This window comes from Denticeps clupeoides, chromosome 11, assembly GCF_900700375.1.
Source record: "Denticeps clupeoides chromosome 11, fDenClu1.1, whole genome shotgun sequence".
NCBI classification, from domain to species: domain Eukaryota; kingdom Metazoa; phylum Chordata; class Actinopteri; order Clupeiformes; family Denticipitidae; genus Denticeps; species Denticeps clupeoides.
In genome coordinates this window covers 16551955-16573180 of record NC_041717.1, presented here as the reverse complement: position 1 = coordinate 16573180, position 21226 = coordinate 16551955, and the positions used below count along the sequence as shown (strand labels likewise).

At 44.5% G+C, this 21226-nt stretch overlaps 1 protein-coding gene across 1 annotated transcript in view; it reads left to right on the top strand.

Annotated features, from left to right (window-relative positions):
- iqgap2 (IQ motif containing GTPase activating protein 2) overlaps positions 1-21226 on the top strand; it is a 41587-nt gene that overhangs the window by 8747 nt on the left and 11614 nt on the right. The window contains exons 3-19 of the mRNA XM_028995747.1: positions 4557-4713; positions 5628-5705; positions 6171-6247; positions 9220-9287; positions 9573-9686; positions 9932-10110; positions 10918-11005; positions 11178-11341; positions 12108-12195; positions 12315-12478; positions 12819-12985; positions 13148-13272; positions 13373-13536; positions 19106-19196; positions 19536-19703; positions 20353-20495; positions 20573-20743. Of these exons, the coding sequence (XP_028851580.1) occupies positions 4557-4713; positions 5628-5705; positions 6171-6247; positions 9220-9287; positions 9573-9686; positions 9932-10110; positions 10918-11005; positions 11178-11341; positions 12108-12195; positions 12315-12478; positions 12819-12985; positions 13148-13272; positions 13373-13536; positions 19106-19196; positions 19536-19703; positions 20353-20495; positions 20573-20743 (2206 nt within the window). The remainder of the gene's footprint in view (positions 1-4556; positions 4714-5627; positions 5706-6170; positions 6248-9219; positions 9288-9572; positions 9687-9931; positions 10111-10917; positions 11006-11177; positions 11342-12107; positions 12196-12314; positions 12479-12818; positions 12986-13147; positions 13273-13372; positions 13537-19105; positions 19197-19535; positions 19704-20352; positions 20496-20572; positions 20744-21226) is intronic.

The following is a 21226-nucleotide window of genomic DNA, read 5'->3' as shown; positions in this document are numbered from 1 at the left end:
TGAGGGTGATCAGGACCCAGGACACATGACAATGGGTGCCACCTGGTGATTCAGGGGCACCTTGGCATCACATAATATGGCAAACAATAAAATAAGTGAAAAGACGAAGTAGAAAAACTGGTTTGTCATCGTTGAGGCACAAGTCGACACCCCCTGTTAGTGTGCTTTTTTTTTTGGGAAATGACTTGCTTGCAAATTCCCCCGAAACTACACAAAACCACTTGCATGTGGGGGGGGGAGCTAAATTCCACCTTGCTTGGTTGCAATAAGGTACAATGAGGTCAAATGATCACCTCTGATCCCCACGTAATGCCAGAAAGGACCTTGTCTGTGCAGGCCCAGCGAGAAATGTTACTCCCTCACCTTCTGGGTTTGTTTAGGGCACGAATCTCTGTCTGGATGGATCCTTCACTGCCGACAGATTCCAAATTGAAGGAGGTGACATTTCAGACCAATTTCACTTTTGGCTCCTTTTCTGTCCAGTGGTTGGTCTGAAGCAGCAGAGAACGAAAGACCGTTCTGAGTCAACTCAGCAAGTGGTCGACCAGCTCGGATTTAAACCATTTTGTTTTCTCCTTCTCTGGCCTAAATCATGTTATACTGACTTGACATTTGATGAAAAAAAATTCTGTAGTTAGGAAAAATGCTGGTTTCAGGAGTCACGGTTCTGAGATGGTGTGGGTGAGGATGATCAGCTTTGGTTAAAATATTTTTACTTGTGAAAAATTCCCCCACAACTTCACAAAACCACGTGCATGTGGGGGGAGCTCAATTCCACCTTGCTTGGTTGCAATAAGGTACAATGAGGTCAAATGATCACCTCCAATCCCCACGTAACACACCTTCTTCACTCTTTTTGGGACTCTCTGGATACATTCTATTCAGCACTTCGTGAAGTGATCTTCTGTATTCTGATTGGTCAGCGTCTATTCAGCACTGAGATGTTTCTGTGTTCTGGTTGGTCATGGTCTCCTGTACCCATCCATCACCATATTTTCTATGTTGATCTGAGATGACTATGTTGTGCCGTAATTGACTTGCGGTGCTGAGGAGACGCAGATGCCACTGGCTGCCCAGCAGGTCCTGTAGGGTGAGACCTGGCAAGGTGAGAACACTGTGAGAACACACACACACACACACACACCGTGTGACTGATCCTCTGATCTCCATGAAAGGACCTACTGTCTCCGTCTGTGTCTGTCAGCGCCGGTGCCCGTTTGTTTAAAGGCGAATAAAAAACGGGTGGGGCTGCTGGAGGTCAAACATTTGTATTCCTGCGATAAAGAGTGAGGTGTTATTCCACCGCGTTTGATAATTAACCATCTAAAGTGAATGGGAACACACCCTTGGGCGGCTGGGTGCTGAATAGCGCTCATTACTGCCCCTGGTAACAAAGGACAGTAGATTTGCTGCAGTTAGTAATAAATTGGATTCAAGGCTAAAAGAATAAAAGATGAATAAATGCTTAAAGTAATTGCATGAAAATGCTGATATATATATCTTGATGATATAGATCCTGATCTGCTATGATCTGCATGGTCTGCAATGCGACGCCAGGGATGCGATATGCAGCAACACAACCAGTCCAGCAGTACATAGCTCGATGTGAAAGCTCAGATCGTCGCCTGAGGGAGACGTGAAGCAGACGAGACTCAATCCCCTTTTGTTTGCTTTGATGGGTTCTTTGAGCGTTCCTTATCTTCACCGTCTGCAACATGTTGTGTAATAAACCTGGAAACGGCTTTAGTGCATTTTATCACTGATGCCAGAAAGGACCTTGTCTGTGCAGGCCCAGCGAGAAACGTTACTCCCTCACTTTCTGGGTCTGTTTAGGGCATGAATCTCTGTCTGGATGGATCCTTCACTGCCGACAAATTCCAAATTCAAGGAGGTGACATTTCAGACCAATTTCACTTTTGACTCCTTTTCCTTTGGGCAGTGGCCTAGCGGGTAAGGAAACGTATCCGTAATCAGAAGGTTGCTGGTTCGAATCCCGATCTGCCAAGGTGCCACTGAGGCGCCACTGAGCAAAGTACCGTCCTGTCATGGCTGCCCACTGCTCACTCAGGGGATGAGTTAAATGCAGAGACCACATTTCACTGTGTGCACTGGGTGCTGTGCTGTGTTACGTGACTAATCACTTTCACTTTTCTGTCCAGTGGTTGGTCTGAAGCAGCAGAGACAGAATTTAAACCATTTTGTTTGCTCTTTCTCTGGCCTAAATCATGTTATACTGACTTGACATTTAATTCCATTTTTTCTGTACTTAGGAAAAATGCTGGTTTCAGGAGTCATGGTTCGGAGATGGTGTGAGTGGGGAAGATCAGCTTTGGTTAAAATATTTTTACTTTTACAGAGCATTTTATTAATTTGCATATTTTTAATTGATTGAATCAATCAATTCATGGAAAAAAACTAACAATCTAAAGGATAGAAACTGGGACTTACTGGAGGTTGCCGCCTCGTCCCACCCCACCTCCTGCTCTAAACTGGAAGTTTACGGAATGTTTCACTGGTTGCAGAGTTTACCGTCACTTTCAACTCTGACCTCTCTAAATTGCCCTTTGGCTGTTCCAAGCTGGGAGTCTTTTTTTGGAGGAGGGTTGGCTGCCCGATTTAATCGTCTCCTGCACTCCAGCTGAAAAGCTCACTGTCCAATTATTAACCAGCGGTGGAGAGACAGCAGCAGTATACAGTGACCAAATGCCTTCAAACACACACACACACTCATGATTAATGTGTAACAGAATTGTACTCCTGGTTGTGCATTATAGCATTTTAGTCTCCAGCACAGTTTGATCTGTGTGTGTGTGTGTGTGTGTGTGTGTGTGTGTGTGTGTGTGTGTGTGTGTGTTTGAGATACATGTAGTGAGTTCTGGCTGATGTTATCACTGCCCCCTTGCACTGGTATATGGGAAAGAGCAGGAATGTTGGTGCTGTGAGAATATGGCTTTGTTGTTCAGCTGAGTGTCAACCGTTCAGCATCCTGAGGAAGGCAGGAATCCCGTTGGAATCCCTTTATTGGGAGTTAAGTGTCTTGTTGAATTTCCTGTTTGTTGATTTGATAATCTGTGACCCATCCTCATAAGAAAGGTTCATAATGGGGTTTCCCATGTGGGTGATGTCCCCTTGCGCAGGCCTTGACTCATCCCACCCTCTTCAGCTGGACAGGAAGTGCAATGATGGACACAATTCCCAGAATCCCTGACAGGATGATATTATTTTTAACCTGATTCTGTAAGCTATTTCTGTTAAAATAATGGTTGTTCACACAGTTACTTCACAAATCCAGACTTATAGAAATGGGTGGTAGTAGCCTAGTGGGTAACACACTCGCCTATGAACCAGAAGACACTTAACCCAAAGTTGCTCCAGGGGGGACTGTCCTTGTAACTACTGATTGTAAGTCGCTCTGGATAAGGACGTCTGATAAATGCTGTAAATGTAAAGTAAAAAGAAATCATGATATTATACACACCCGTATTACCGTACGTGCCACCCTGTTAACGCTGTACGCGGCACACCATGAAAACACACCCGTATTACCTGACGTGGCACCCTGTTAACACTGTACAGGGCACACCATGAAAACACACTGTTAACACAGTAAACGGCACGCCATGAAAACACACCCGTATCACCGTACGTGCCACCCTGTTAACGCTGTACACGGCACGCCATGAAAACACACTGTTAACACAGTAAACGGCACGCCATGAAAACACACCCGTATCACCGTACGTGCCACCCTGTTAACACTGTACAGGGCACAACATGAAAACACCCGTATCACCGTACGTGCCACCCTGTTAACGCTGTACACGGCACGCCATGAAAACACACTGTTAACACAGTAAACGGCACGCCATGAAAACACACCCGTATCACCGTACGTGCCACCCTGTTAACGCTGTACACGGCACGCCATGAAAACACACTGTTAACACAGTAAACGGCACGCCATGAAAACACACCCGTATCACCGTACGTGCCACCCTGTTAACACTGTACAGGGCACAACATGAAAATACACCGGTAACACCGTACGTAGCACACCGTCAACACTGTACATGGCACACCGTTAATACAATACACGGCATGAAAACACAGTGTTATCACGCTGAAGACTGTAGTTTGGAAGCTCTAATGAGTGTTTTTAATGAAAGAGAGAAGCTTCAGGTGATCCTGTGTGTGTGTTAGTCTCCGGTTCCTTTTGTTCAGATACTTGTTACTACAGGAAGGAAGTGGACATGTAATGTCCTAAAGCCAGCAGGTTTTCCCCACTGCCGCCCACTAGTGATTTGGAGGAAGGCCTCCACTTTGACCTTGATGAGGCCCTGGCCACAGGGTGAACAAAATCCAGTATTGGCCAGAAATGTTGGCTTTTTTGTCTGAAGTGGAGCGGTTCTGCTAGAGCGAGCCTTATTTTGGGATTTCCAACATCGAGAGGGACGTGAAAACAGTGAGACCGTATTTCTGCTCTGGAGCCCATGTATTTCACATATTATACTCAGACAGGTCAGGATTAAACGTTAAATGTCTGCTTCTTCTGGCAGGTGGATGGAGGCCTGTCTGGAGGAGGAGCTGCCGCCCACCACCGAGCTGGAGGAGAGCTTGAGGAACGGCGTTTACTTCGGAAAACTCGCCAAATTCTTTGCCCCGAAGATGGTGTCTGAAAAGAAGATCTATGACAGAGACCAGGCCCGATACAGAGTACGACCACAGAACACAGCGGCCCTGGCGGTTCTTTATGTGTTCCCTGGGCTCATATGCAAGTTTTAGAACACAGGTGGCATGCTGGATTCTCCAGCAAAGTATTCCAAAATATGCACATATGTCTTCTGTAGTGAATAAGAAACCGATTCCAGGGTTCAGATTGAGATTGCACAGCCCTGATTGAGGGTTTGTGGTCTTATCAGTTAGCCTGCGGTTCAGAATGTCAAGCTTAAGTGTTTATGTGAGATGATGAGTGTTTTTCTAAAACGTAGGAGTGTGTGTAGATGAACATGGACGTTCTGACAGCCTGTAAATGAAAATGTCACCCCTACACACAGTGCAAGGCCAACATCCCCCATCACACTGGGTTCCTTTTCTAAAGACACAAGAATGTAAAAAAACGATCTCTGCCATGAGTTGTTTGGGCAGATTACTTCAAAACAAGGTTAATATATTCAATCAAGTTGCAATGAAAATGAACCCATTTTCATCAAAGTCTAACTCCACCCACATCGCCCACACTTTCCTTGTGGTACAAAAATAACAATTCGGTCTGACTCTTTCACTGTTTTAGTAACATCTGACATAATATAGATTTTTTTACAACCTGCCAGATGCACATGTACACTTATGAATAAAAGTCTCCATTCTAAGTTGACATTAGTGTGTAATTGGTAACAATGATAATGTATTGGCCCAAGTACATGACAGCACCCTTTTTACAAGATGTATTATACTATGTTGCACCATCTAGAAATATTATGTTTTTTTTTGGTCTTGTATTTTGGCCAATATTTTACTTTATGTTATTGGTCAGTCGTGGGTCGAAGAACTGGAAAAAGATCATTTAAAAATTTTGCTAAACCCAGACTCGCTGTGCATGTTCTGACGTGTGCTGTCTCTTGTTGCAGCGGTCCGGCCTTCACTTCAGACACACAGACAACACGGTGCAGTGGCTCAGGTCCATGGAGTCGGTCGGTTTGCCAAAGGTGAGGCCAGCCGATCCCCAATCCGACTCTCTCTCTGACACTCACACCTTAATATTAACTTTTACTTGGTTGTCACCATATCTTCACACCCACAGCGCACACATTCGCACACACAGGGTGACGGCATGAGTGCCACCGTCAGTGTGACCTCAGAGACCCGTCAGCCAAACTGAGCTGAATTATTGATGCCTGGCTCCTGTTGTGAATGGGGTTAGAAATTGTGGGGGTGTTTGATCTCATGACGTTGTTGCACTAGTAGCGATTTCCTCAGTGCCGCGTGGTGCACCAAGGTCTGCTGCGATCTGCTCACTCAGCGCTTATATACTTACTGAACGTGCAAAATTATGAACACGATGACAGGGGAGCACCAGTGGGGACGCTGGAACTCGCCATTGGCGGGTCTTGTGTGGTACCACCAACACAAAGAGTGATGACTCCGTCTCCCCTGCTGGTTTCACCTTTCAGATATTCTACCCCGAGACCACAGACGTGTACGACCGAAAGAACATGCCCAAAGTGATCTACTGCATCCATGCACTGAGGTAAGGCGCGTTCGGTGGCGGGATTTATTCCCTTGGAGTAAATCTCTCACCCGTTGCCCACCGCATGTGGTTTGGAGCAAGCCGCGCTGGACGTAAATCTGCAGGCCGCACACAAGGCAATTTTATTCCCATGCACCGACATTGACACAATGGTGCACGAGGAGGAGTTGGGATAAAGGCACCAGCACGCCGGTGCTGTCGTGGAAGAGTTGAGCTCAGACTTGAGTTTTTCCCACTGCCAGAAGTGTGACTGTTAAACACGTTGCTGTTCCCACTCGGTTCACTTTAGGCCGTGATGGTAAATGAGATGCAACCACGGGGCGTGTTACAGTCGGAAAATAAAAAAGGCCCATCGTTTGATTCTGAGCTGAATGTTTGTCTGTTTCTTTGTGCGTTTTCACATTGATTAACATAGATTTGTTCATTAACGTTTAGCTCAGTAACACACACACACACACACACACACACACCAGCCAATCAGAATCAAGTCATCCAGAGCAGTTCTAAGCAATTACCTCACATTATACCAATTTATTTGCTGATATTGCGGCTCATTTCAGCTCAGGAGTTCTTAGCTGCAGCGGACTATGCCGATCGGGTGTTCGATATGGTGCTCCTGGGGGAGCTTGGGAGGGGTGAACCGGCCCGGATATAAATGATGAATAATTTACACCCGCCGCTGGTCTGTTAGCCTTCGGTGGAGCGTATTTTAGGGAGCAGGAGGGTGGCTCCCAACTCGGCCAGAGCCTCAGCGGTTTCCGCATCTGCCAGTTGCCGTTTCATTTGTTCATTTAGACGGCATCACTGTGTGAGAATGTCCTGCATTGCAACGTGGTTGCATTGCATCTGTTGAGTCAGTTGGCCACCATACCTGAGCTTGATCTGCTTTTGTGGTAATCAGAAGGTTGCCGGTGCCACTGAGCAAAAGCACCGTCCCCACACGCTGCTCCCCAGGCGCCTGTTGTGGCTGACCACTGCTCACCAAGGGTGATGAATTAAATGCAGAGGACACATTTCGCTGTGTCACAGTGCGCTGTGCTGCAGTGTTTCACAATAACAATCACTTCACTTTCACTTCATTGAGGACTTAATATTCATAATCCCCATAATTTCACGCTTCTCTATGGAACAGCAGCAGTATGTTTCTAACTAATGGGGTGTGCTTTTAATCTGCACCTACTTAATATACTAACTGTCCTTTAAAGCAATATATTTATAAAATATGTATGTGGCAAAAGACAAAAAGATGATTTTAAAACCGAGTGTATCACAGAAGGTCATAAGTCAGATTTAGGCAATAAAGTTATGAAACACACTGTGAGGGAGGTGTGTGTGTGTGTGTGTGTGTGTGGTTTCTGTCTCTTGCTTTCTTTTTAAATCCTCCATGCTGCAGGGTGACTTCCTGTCACTGTTTCCTGTCACCGTTTTCTACGTGGCCGCCCACTATCCTTTCATGATCCTGTGCAGTTGTGTCTGAAGCATCTGCTGGTCAGGCGGTGTGTTGATTGGTGGCTTTATTTATCTCGCCCTGCTTTTGATGTGCTGTGTTGCAGGAAGTGCCGTCGATGACAGCGTTGTCCCACGTGAAAGGGACACTATTTGTACGCCCACCCCCCCCGGATATATATGATGAATAATTTATACCCGCCGCTGGTCTGTTAGCCTTCGGTGGAGCGTATTTTAGGGAGCAGGAGGGTGGCACCCAACTCGGCCAGAGCCTCAGCGGTTTCCGCATCTGCCAGTTGCCGTTTCATTTGTTCATTTAGACGGCATCACTGTGTGAGAACGTCCTGCATTGCAACGTGGTTGCATTGCATCTGTTGAGTCAGTTGGCAACCATACCTGAGGTTGATCTGCTTATGTTCTGTGTTTAATTCTGCAGTAAAAAACAAAATTTTAATTAAATATGGAAGCGTTTTAAGAGCTTGAACTTGATTATTATTTTGCCGTGATGACCTGTTGCTAAAAAGCAGCAGGGATAGAGTACATTTATCGCTGCAAGTAATGTGTTTTATAGATGCATTGTGCTTTTTCAGGTTTTTATTTGAGCTCGGGCGGTAAATGAGCAGTCAGGTGAGCATTTCGATTAGTGCCAAAATGGATGTTGAGCCGCTGAACAGGAGACCAGCTTCTGGCAATTACGAAAGCAGAGTCCGAGGTGTGGAAAAAACTTTGACCATTAAAAATGTATAAATGTTTCATTAACAAAGCTAAGCATGTTGGTACAGTCATGTTGGCCGATATCCGCCGCTACAGGCTCGGGTCTCACTTTTTTACTCTGTCTACCTGACTGGACCAGGCTACTCACCTCTCTCTGCATCTTCAAACCTACAGAAATATCTGGACCATGGCCAATTATAGGCAGGCCCCGCCCTTCACAATCTCTGATTGGTTTAGAATACAGTGTGTACCAAGAATACACATCTATTGTGACAAGTTCACCTTGCGTGTGTGTGTGTGTGTGTGTGCATGGGTGAGACAGATCAGCCTCTTAAGGCTTTGTTGCAATCTCTGGGTGCTTTTAAGAGGTTGAAAAGTTTATCCTTTGGCCCTTCCTGTCATTAACACACTCGTCCCTCACGAGTTGTCCACTAGGGCAGGAGGTAAAGGAAGTGACCGAAGCATGGATTTCTAACGGTCACTGGCACTGTCATGTGATGCGGAGCTCCTCCATAATTTATGGCCACTTACCTGGCAAAAGCGCGGCAATGAAAGTTTAATGCGGCTCCAGCCACCTGAATCAGGTTTAACTCGGCGGGCCGAGTCCACGATGCGTCTGGCTGCTGCCTGGTGACCTCCAGTGGAGGAACAAGCTCGGTGCAGCGAGAGAACCAGCAGAACTAGAACACCTGCCCCTATACAGAACCATAAGTGGGGTTTGGACATGAAGAGGAGGTGCTGGAGAACATCATGCTAGGTAGAACGTCCTGTTGTGAAAACTTTTTCTTTGACCGGAAGCTGTTTTGTTACAGTTTATACCTGTACAAGTTGGGAATCGCACCACTGATCCAGGACCTGCTGGGAAAAGTGGACTTTACAGGTGACTTGACATGTTCATGTCTTTGTTAATCAGCAGTAAGTTATTATACAGGGAGTTACTGTAAGGGGTTGGTGAGATACTGATAACATTTTACATTTGATTTCAACGCCAGTTTGAGTGTATCTGATTATTTATAACCACCTGTTATTGAATAGTACGTTTAACATTGATGTCACTGAAATGTCTGCATTTATTCATAATGCCGGACCATAAAACACTCATGAAGTACAAAATGTAACGCATGCTAACGGCAGTGTATGTGTGATTGTGTTTAATTTAATGCAGAGGAGGAAATCAGCAACATGCGCCTGGAGTTGGAGAAGTACGGCATCCAAATGCCTGCCTTTAGCAAGATCGGCGGCATCCTGGCCAATGAGCTGTCGGTGGATGAGGCAGCATGTAAATGAGCCGTTTCTCTCTATCTCTCTATCTATGTATATATATAAATATGACTACTGTCTGTTGTAAACCTTGAATCAGGAGTTTGAATCAAATCAGTCAGACTTGTGTGCAAAAATAGAATAAGAATACGAATACAATTTAATAATTAAAGAATTAAACCTTTTTTGATGAATGTGATTATTATGGTTATGATTATGTCAGCGAGGGCTGCACTAACCTCTCAGCATAACTCTGTATCCTAGTGCACGCCGCGGTCTTTGCCATCAATGAGGCCATAGATAAAGGTCACGCAGAGGGAACCCTTCGGGCCCTGACCAACCCCAACGCCATGCTGAGGAACACCAACCAGCGGCTGGGACAGAACTACCAGGACACGCTCAGCTGGGCAAAACAAGCCAAGGAGGTTCAGGCATCTGGACGGGTAGGTCCTGGGCTCCGGGCTGTGAGGGTTAACCGAGCCGCCTCCTTGTCGGGATTTAGGAGTTTGATTTTGACTCCAGGGAGTGTAGGGAAATGACTTTCCTGGAATGACTGCTGCTGTATGGATAAATGAGCTGGAACAGGAAACGGCTCATTTCAGCTGATCCTGATCACTCCCATCTGACACTTTAAAGCCGCCCAGCATTCCAGAGCTTTCCGTGTTGCACTGTCAGGGATTTTTCCTCCCTCTGTGCCTCCTGGGAGTGAATGTGTAGCCAGGATAATATTGCACACAATGTTGGCTTTAGAAAAAATGATTTAATTCTGTTAATAAAGTGCAAATTCAGATTTCACCATAATGTTGCTCTTGTCCTGACTGTTCAGGACAATCTGTCCTATCTCGTAATTTCATCATCCAATTAATTACAAGTCATGTTTTCTGGTCGAAAAAAGCAAGTATTTTTTTATATAGCATATAGCCTATATTGACATGAATTGCACATAACCTGTGCAAGGGCTCTGGGGTTAATATAAAAACAATAATGTGTAGTCAGCTAGCTGCTAATCACCTCTGCCCTCCAATGTGGACCAATGAATCGAGGAAGAACTTTCACCTTGTCTGAACTCTGCATGGCCAACCCTGTAGACTCAGCCAGCGAGTCCATATCAGAATCCAGAATACTTGCAGGTAGGAATTTCTTTGGACGCAACCATCTATGAGGCAAATATCCAAGCATGTATAGGACGAAACTTGCTCATCGTGGAAGAGTCCGCGTAGGTGGTTCATACTGACTCTCCGCCTTCTCAGCGGTTGTCCGTGGCGACGGAGGAGAGGGACGTTTACGAGGAGCTGCTGACTCAGCAGGAGATACAGAGCGGCATCGACCTGGTGAACAGTGAGTCCTTATCCAACCTTTACACCGGTCGACATGGCCATCATCTTCATTATTAATTTTCTCTTCGTTACTGTGTACCTTTTGGATTTAAATTTTTTAAAACCAGCTGATTGTTTATGTAATGAATTACATAAAATAAAATGTTGTCCCTCGTTTGTTTGTCCCTCTGTAGTTCAGACGGCCCTCCGGCAAGTGAACCAGGCGGTCGTTGCCCAGGACGAGGCCGGGCTCCTGTCTGCCCTGCATCTCCCAGCCCTGAGGCTGCTGGGAGTTCTGGACACCAATGCCAGCTGTTACCTGGAACATTTTATATCGCACAAGGAGCAAAGAGATAAGGTGCCTACAGCAGACTCCAAATGTATTCAATGTAGGACGTTGGACTTATATCATTAATGAAATGAAGGTATTTTGAGGTCTGAGAACCATATGAGTTTAGTAACATTTACGTTGCAGAAGTTACAGAAGTTTTGACATTAAAGATCTGCTATCATGAAATTTTCACTTTGTGAGACTATTTAAAAATAATACGACTTCCCCTAGCTATGGTCGTGCAGTGGCTGGAAATGGTGACCGGTATAAAGATTGCTTTGGTCATCCTGCTTTGCCATTCAGAGAGCGGCAGCTCAGACAGTTTGATCTGGGATTTATGTCCCCTTATGTCATCAAAAGGGGAAAGGTTACCTCCCGTTTCTCATGCTTTTTCCGGCAAGAAAATTTCCCACCCGTCCCCTAAAAAAGGAACTCCACCGTCCATCATGGCATCCAAACATGCGAAGCATTGCAGTGGCTCTGTGATTGGATGTAAACATTTTTTAATCCAGTCACACAAGACCAGTGGGTTAATTCATTTTTTTCTGGATTTCCTGTCTGTGCCGAACATTGAAAGTGAAAGTGAAGTGATTGTCATTGTGATACACAGCAGCACAGCACACGTTGACACAACGAAATGTGTCCTCTGCTTTTAACCTTGGTGAGCAGTGTGGTATTATTAGTTATCACGATTGTGACTCCTATAGTTCTGTTTTTAACATGCGGTGGTTGTCCTGCTGATGCTGAAAAAATGCAGATGTTCAGCGGTTTGACCCTCCTTCCATCCCAACAGGACGCTGGATTCCCCGTGCAGCTGGAGAAGGAGGAGGTTCAGCAGGTCGTGAGCTCCAGCAACAGCTTCACAGAGGCCGAGAACAGAAGTGCGTGAGATTTCTGTTACATGACACATTTATTCCTTTTGTAACTATTAACTTTATTGTCCATTTTGGGGACATTAATTAACATTTGGTGATGTATGATTGTGAACACATTCTCGCAGAGCTGGAGGCGGTCGCTGCCATTAACACAGCCATTCGCCGTGGCAACGCTGACGAAACGGTTGAAGAGCTCCAGAACCCAGAGGCCCAGCTGCCCATCGTCTACCAGAATGCTGCCAACCTGTACCAGTCCGAACTGGACAGCCTGCAGAAGCAGAGGAGCAGAGTAAGCCCCGCCTCTCCATGACTTTCAGTAGGAAGTTGCGCATTTTGATATTGGCATTACTTCTGTGGAGAACAGGTATCATTTTGTGCATGGAATTATGTGATTCACAGTGACTGCAATTAAGAGAAGAACCCTGATATATAAGTGGACGTTTATGCAAATGAGGAGCAACTTTGCCCTCTATTGGCCAACCAAATTAAATTGCGGTTAATATTTTATTGGAAACAAATGGTTAAATATTACATGCCAATTTTGTTATCTAATTCAGGGCAAAATAAGTATATTCCTGTTACAGTTTACGCAAGTGTCTCAGATAAGTTCTCGATTATTGACGTTTCAGATCTCCCCGGATCTTTCTCACGAAGAGCTGTGTGTCGGGGTGGAGATGCTGTCTGCCGTGGCCGTGCTCAACGAGGTGCTGGACACCAAAGACCCCACGGCGGTGACCGAGCAGCTGTGTGACTCTCCTCTGGGCTTCAGCAACATGGAGCACGAGAACATGCAGAGGTGGTCTGCTGCAGCACGATCGATCAGATTATTCTCATTTATCTCCAGAGTGGCCCTTAAAGAGAGAGTTTAGTCTCGGACCAGGATCAGTCTGATTGAAATGATTGGAGTATGAAATGAATATGACCAGTCTGGACGCCTGCTGCTGTTATTCTCCCTCAGGTATGCCGACACCCTGGTGACACTCAGATCCGAGTCTCTAGCGCAGGGCCAGGAGTTCCTCACTTGGAACGATATACAGAAAACCGTCGACCAGGTCAACCGACAGGTCAACGAGGAGCATGAACGTAATTTCATTAATAAGTATTCTACTAATTCCGCAAAAGGGATTAAGAAGGGAAACCAGCACTGATCGCTCTGCTCAGAAAAAGCTGTGCTCTACCTCAGGGGTCATAGCCATCGCCGAGATCAACGAGGCCCTGAACTCTGACGACCCTGAGAAGACGCTGGCAGCACTGCTGCTACCCACGGCCAAACTGCAGGACGTGGACCCGGCCATCGCCCAACACTACCACGATGTCCTGCTGCACACCAGAGTGCTCATATGCAAGGTAGAGAACCGCTTCTGCGGTGTTTAAGCAGTATTTGATGGCATTTGGTGACATGTAAATTAGGGTTTGATGCCTGGAAATTAAATAAAACAAAAAAACATCAGTAGATAAAATCACATGAATATTAAATTATTTGAATATTAAAATTAGAGGTGGTCATAGATTAATTTTCTTAATCTAGATTAATTTTGTAATTAATCTAGATTAATCTAGAGTAAACAAATTAGATTCTAGATTAGTCTACATGAATCTACATTAATCTAGTTTAAAATGGCTCATTTGAATTCTGCCGAAGGCATTCAGAATATGTGTGCTACCCAAATAATGACTAAAATTAAGTCTTTGAGAACGGGTTTCTCAAGCCAGGTGGCGCATTAGACCAGGGGCTCATCTCCTGTTTCCAAAATGCATCACAAACTGCTTGAGAAAGCTGTTCTACTGGGATAATTGGTGATGAAAATAAATTATGTTCAATAAGATGTACTTGTGTTTACCAAGTGTTTATTCAGTTAAATAGCTGCATCCATGTTACCACGTCACGTTTAATGTGGTAATTTCACAGTTCGAAGACTCGTTCTCGCCCCCTACAGTGCAATTCGGCCAGGTATACATCCGCGCTAAAATATCAAGGTGAAAGTCATCATAGTGTAGCGGTTCTTCTTCTGCGTTGTGTAACTTTTTGATTTCGTTTCTTGAACCACAAATGATAAGATGACACCCAAGAGATTTTCTGTGCAAAGTGTATTCTGTACAAAAAGCAAGGTCGCGTCAGAACCACGCGTCACACTTCGCGTCTTTCTGAACCTCTCTCTACAATATACAGTATTAAAAGAACATAAAAAAATATTCACAAAATAACACACATGCAAAATATTCCTAATATGTACATAAATTAAAATGAAAGAAATAACTTTTTGCACACAAACCCCACGCACCTCTCACAGCTCACGCCATGTGTCCAAGAGACCTGAACCGGGTCTCAAAAACAAAATAAAAGTCTTTAGGAAATAAGAAAAATAAAAGACACAAGAAAGAATAAATATACTTATAAATCTAGTGTAACCATTTAACTCTGGCACAATAGCTTGCATAGTATAGACCCAGCTCCCAACCCAACTTTGTGAATAGATTAACGGCGATATTTTTTTTATCGCCCGATAAGAGTCTCACGTTAACGCAGCACGTTAACGCCGATAACGGCCCACCACTAATTAAAATATGTCATATTATCATATCCAGCTCTAATATTTCCCTAAACTGAAAACTATAAAATACATTATGACTGTTCAGAAATGGTACACAGGGTAAAAATATAAAAAACGTGTTAAGACAGACATTATTCACAGACGTGTTTATAAGAACATAGTTTATGAGTATAGGCAGACATTTCACGTTCAGAGAGTCCTGAGCAAGTGGGCAATTGAATGCCCAGTTGGGGAATTAGGGCAAAATACAATCATTAACTGGTTTATTATATGAGACGGAGTTAGTTGTATAGCCAAAAGTTTGGACACACCTTCTCATTCAACATATTTTCTTTATTTTCATGACCATTTACATTCTCACTGAAGGCATTAAAACTATGAATGAACACATGTGGAGTTATGTACTTAACAAAAAAAGGTGAAATAACTGAAAATATGTTTTATATTCTAGTTTCTTCTAAATATCCACCCTTTGCTCTGGTTATTGCTTTGCACACTCTTGGCATTCTCTCAATGAGCTTCAAGAGGTCGTCACCTGAAATGAATGCGTCTTGAAGGAGTTTCCAGAGGTGTTTAGCACTTGTTGGCCCCTTTGCCTTCACTCTGCGGTCCATCTGGATTGGGTTCAGGTCCGGTGACTGTGGAGGTCAGGTCTCCACTTTTTGTTAAGTACATAACTCCACGTGTTCATTCATAGTTTTGAATCTACCAATGTAAATGGTCATGAAAGTAAAGAACACACATTGATTGAGAAGGTGTGTCCAAACTTTTGGCCTGTACTTTATTTATAATAATTACAAAATTAATCTGAGGCTGACGTTGCACTACAAAATAAAGGAGTGGGCGTGGAGTTCATCGTAAATCGTACCAAAATAATCATTTCCAAATGTTCCTTGAATCATTGAGTAATTTTATGAAGAATGGTTATTATGGCCATGGGGTGTTTGTGTATCTCCCAGCATTCCCAGTTGAATCGCCGCGCTGCACATCATATAGAAACTGTGACACCCAGTGGTTTCCTCTTGAAGGTGACCAGGTGCAGGTTGGAGCTGGTGGTCTTGGCCATGCTGTAGGACAGGAAGGGGTCCAGGCAGCTGTGGAAGCAGCAGAGGCAGACGGCCACACTGTAGTAGGAGTAGAAGTGGTCCTGCCCCCTGCTGGCCAGGCTGATGTAGTGGGTTATGTACATGACACTGCTGGGAGTGAAGCAGAGGACAAAGATGACGAACACCAGGCTGCTGGCCCTGATGTAGAGCGTCCAGTCGCAGCTGGACCTGCCGAGCTGCCGAATGATGGAACCGTAGGAAAGGGCAATGACTGCAGCGGGGACGATGAAGCCCAGAACTATCAGAGTCAGGCGGTACGGCATCAGGAACCTGTAAGACTCAGAATCATAGGGCAGCACATCGTGGCAGGTTGTTATGCCCAAAGTTTCTATCCTGTAAGTCTGTTGGATGAGGAACTCGGGTACCATGGCGACAGCGAACACCACCCACACGGCCAGGCTGGCCAGCGTGGTGCAGATGTGCTTGGACAGGCCTCTGTAGAAGAATGGGTGGACTACAGCCATGTAGCGCATGCCGCTAATGCACATGATGGCGTGGATGGAGCAGTAGATGTTGCCGTAGAAACAGGCCGTCACCAGCTTGCAGGCTGCCTCACCGAAGACCCAGTCGTTGCCGTGGAGATTGTAGTGGACCCTGAAGGCCAGCGCCAGCAGCAGCAGCAGGTCGGAGGTGGCCAGGCTGAGGTAGAGGATGGTGGCTGAACAGACCCTGGTGCGGCTGCTCAGGCAAAGCAAGATGGCGGCATTGGATGGGATGCCCACTGCCATGGCCAGCAGGTGGGCGGCGGGGATGAGGCGGGTGCTCAGGAAGCCTGTGAGGAACTCCTCGATGTTGTCATGGAGCAGCTCCAGGCCCGGCGGTGCCACAGTTCCGTTTGTACAGTTGGCCGTCTCCTTCGGCACGGCCATCCTTCTACCTTGGAAGGTCCTGGGGTTAAAGGTGCAGTTGGACGCTGGCATCCGGCTCACATCCTCACCTGGACAGGGAACCGGGAACTGAGTAAATTTCAGCCCTAACCAGCAGCATAAACAGCCATTTCCTGCCTCAGACGCCACAAGGGTCCCACAGGCCCAGCAAATGAGCATTAGCAGCAACACGTTCTTTTACTTTCAGTTGTAAAAAAAATTGTATGTTAATTCAGAAATGTTCGCTTTAATACATTTAATACATCACATTAATACAAATACATTAATGCATTTCTTCAATACATTTCATTTATTAACAAATTAATGTTAATAAATGACTATTTAGGCAGTGCTGTAGAAGCATTAAAAAATAGAAGCATTAAAATTCTCCATGCGATGGAGAAAAGGTGGTGGTAGGGTGGTAGTAGCCTAGTGGGTAACACACTCGCCTATGAACCAGAAGACCCGGGTTCAAATCCCGCTTACTACCATTGTGTCCCTGAGCAAGACACTTAACCCTAAGTTGCTCCAGGGGGGACTGTCCCTGTAACTACTGATTATAAGTCGCTCTGGATAAGGGCGTCTGATAAATGCCATAAATGTAAATATAAAAAAAGGTGACATTTGTTTTCGTAATTTCATTTATGAAGCTGAACCTCCATATGTGTTAAATATGTTTTGTTCTATAGTGATTATCGCTCATAGCTCATGAAAATCAGAAATCCAGTCATCTGAATGATTAGAAAATCACATATGATCACATTAATTACTTTTCCAAGTCTCTTCATTTATACACTCAGTATTTGGCTGAAGCTAGGGGTTTAAAACAGGAGAGAAAAGAATAAGTGCATCTCTCACCGGCAGCTTCCTGCAGCGAGTGGCAGACGAATGTCACGGCGACCGTGGAGATCAGCAGCACGTTCCTCATGTTCTCCTCGCGGTTGGATCTCAGTATCTCAGGGATCTCTTTTTGTCCACAGCCATCCCAGGACTTTTTCCTTCTCACTTGGTCGTTTGTTAACTTCCTCTCGTGAGTGTCCGAGCTGCCGGTCAGCAGTTTGTGTGTGTGTGTGTGTGTGTGTGTTTGTGTGTGTTTTACCACCGTGTCCAGCGAGCTCTGCGAGTCCTGTGGAGACTTGTGGAAATGGGTGCTCAGAATTCCTCCGACTCTCATCAGTGGCTGAGCAGTCGAGGGGGAGGAGCCTCCAGCCAGCCTGTCCTTGTCATGCAGGAGGATGTTTGCTCACCGCTTGGTGGTGAAGAGGTCATCAGCGCGTCACACGGATGTGATTCATGCGTCAACATTCAAGAAAATAAAAACACGATTTCAGTCAAAAATTTCCAAATGTTCCATTCAGTGGGTATGGAAAGTATTCAGACCCCCTTGATTTTTTCACTCTTCATTAAATTGCAGCCATTTGCTAAAATCATTTGTCACTCAGTTATGATCTGCTGGTCAGAGTAGATTACTGAACATTTCATTAATTTATTGATCATAGAAAAAGCATTTGGTGCAGTCATGGGTGTGAATAAATAAGTTGTAATTGTAGTAAATAAGTAAAACAGGACCAGTCACCACAGATTTATCTTCCCAGCTTGTCAGGCTGTTCCATAAATAGCTTGATTGTGCGTAATGTTTATTTGTGTGTGTGTGTGTGTGTGTGTGTGTGTGTGTAAAGGGGGAAAGGAAGTGCCTGTTTAATGCAGATTCAGGCTGCCTTTTTTCTCCATTTCCTCTGATTGGCACTGAGGTCTTGGCTCTTTATCTGGATCGGAAAGCGTGAACCGGACCTTGCAAAGTCAGGTCATTTGAGATGATTTCCCATCATGCTCTTGGTGGAAACGCTCAAAGGGAGAAACTTTAGAAGAGCGGAGCAGAAACAGGAGCAGCTATGCGTAAATAAAGACCAGACGCCGCTGCACCCACCTCTTCCTGTTTGGTGCTGGAGATAGTTGGGTGGTGACCACGTCCACGTCTCTTTCTGCTCAAGGGAAAAAAAGAAACGGGTTTTTAAAAACGGTAATGATTGAACTGATCTTAAAGTGGAGAAAATTCAGCAGTCATGATTCCTTTACAAAAACTCCAGCAAAATTCGTAATGTTGTTCTGGATGGTGAAGCGTCAAAATGTTGCTGAATGTGCAGCCATCTGAATCCTAATCTGAATCTGTCTCCTCGTTCCCTCAGGTCTGTCCCCTGCACTCAGACCAAACAGTACTCATTTTGTCCAAATCAACGGGCTTCTGATATTCTGTGTTTGTGTCCTCCCTCAGATCAATGTAGATGTTCAGATGACCTTTGACACCATTTTCAGGGCTGTAGTAGTGCGAGTGAGCGAATGGCTTTTCCGATTGGGGCAGTGTGAATCACAGCTTTGCTCCTCTGTCCCCCAGAGCTCCGGGGACGAGTCGGCCGTCTTGTGGTTGGACCAGATCCAGGAAGCCATTTATTCGGCCAATCAGGATGATCGAGACGCCCTGAGTTGTGCGTGAAATCAGTTTCTTCCATGTTTTCTCACTTTTTCATTTTACAGTTCTAGTTAAACAGCTCCAGATATGTCTAAATCTGCAGTATTCATGAAAAACAATATGTAAGCAAGCATTAAATGTCATTTCTACCATCATTCAATGGTGAAAAAATGGACTTGTGTAACTTTTCATCCAGTTTACATTCCCTAGAATTATTAACAAATGTTTTATCACCATGATGTTCTCCCTAATCCCTTAGTTTGAAAGCGACCAACATTTTCTTGCACTTTTGGAGTCATACAACAAAAACATCCTTTACGTGAGGTTAATCTGACATGTTCTCTCTGCTCTGCAGTGGCAGGAGTAGTGGCCAACATCAACTGGGAGGTGTCAGAAGGAAATACCCAGAATGCACTGCATGCTCTTCAGTCTCCACACGTTGGTCTGCGGGGGGTGTTGTCTGAATGTGCCGATGTCTACCAGTCTGAGCTCTCAAAGCAGCAGGCGCTTAACGCCGCTCAAGGTAAAATTGGCAGTAATTGTGAAATACACCATTTTATTTTTTACAGTCAAATCACTGTATTGTCACATGAAAGGGTGATGACGGTGACGATATAAACTACATATCACATTACAACAGTATAGTACCAGTTTTGTACAAAATAAATACATAATGTAAATAAAGCATGGGTTATGAAAACCCTGCCAGATTCACTCAATCATTCATTCCTTATTTATTATACGAAATATGTTTATTATATGTTCATAAAGTTATGAGTAGTCTGGAAAAATATTGGATCTGAGACTTTATTAATAACAAATTTGATCCCAGTATTTTCCAATAAAACATTTTAGTAAATATGTTGACTAAATTGTTTTATTAATAGTTTTTATTCAGACGACCTAATATAATAATAAATGCCACCAACACCAGACTTGTGGAATTAGTGTAAAAGTAGCACTTTAGAACTGTTCATTATGGCTACATCAGCATACAATGATAAAAAAACACAATATGATATCTTATTGACATAATGTGACACTTGAGGGTGGTAGTAGCCTAGTCACTAAGACACTCACAAATTCGCAGGTTCAAACCCCAGGACTGTCCCTGAAACTACTGATTGTAAGTTGCTCTGGATAAGGGCGTAAATGTCATAATGTTCCTGCAGGTGGTGTTGATGTGGTCTGGGTGAAGCACCGGATAAAGGACAAGTATGACTACTTTTACAACCTGGACACCAAGGAGGGAGTGTGGAAGCAACCGGAAGGTTTTGAGCACAACAGCTCCCAGCTCAGCAGGGAAGAGATCCAGGTATGGGTCATAAGCCTGAAACCCCATCTGTCTTGGTCATGATGAATACAATGAACAAATCACCCCAACTTCTGCAGAGCACAGTGGCGGGCGTGACAGCCGAATACAACCGAGAACAGCTCTGGTTGGCCAACGAGCCACTTGTCATGCAGCTGCAGGCTCTGATACGTGGATATCTGGTGAGGAAAGCCTACATAGAGAGACTGGAGTTTCTACGGCAACAGGAGCCCAGTGTGGTCAAGCTACAGGTACTAGTTTGTTGCTCAATTGTGGAAGATACCATACATCTCCCACAGGCAGTAGAATAACGGTATCATAGAACAAGTCCATGATGTTCTTAAACTAAACCACATGAAATGACTGAATATGTAATATTAGCAGAAAAAACTTAACGTTTTTGCAATATTTGTCAAAATTGTAGGAAATTACATGATAGCAAGCTATGTGAGTGTGGTGTGGTATATACATATAAACACACAGTGGGTACGGAAAGTATTCAGACACCCTTGAATTTTTCACTCTTTGTTATATTGCAGCCGTTTGCTAAAAAAAAAACAATTTTTCCTCATTAATGTACACACAGCACCCCATATTGACAGAAAAACACAGAATTGTTGACATTTTTTCTGATTTATAAACAAAGAAAAACTGAAATATCACATGGTCCTAAGTATTCAGACCCTTTGCTGCATATTTAGTAGAAGCGCCATTTTGATCTTTTTTGAGTCTTT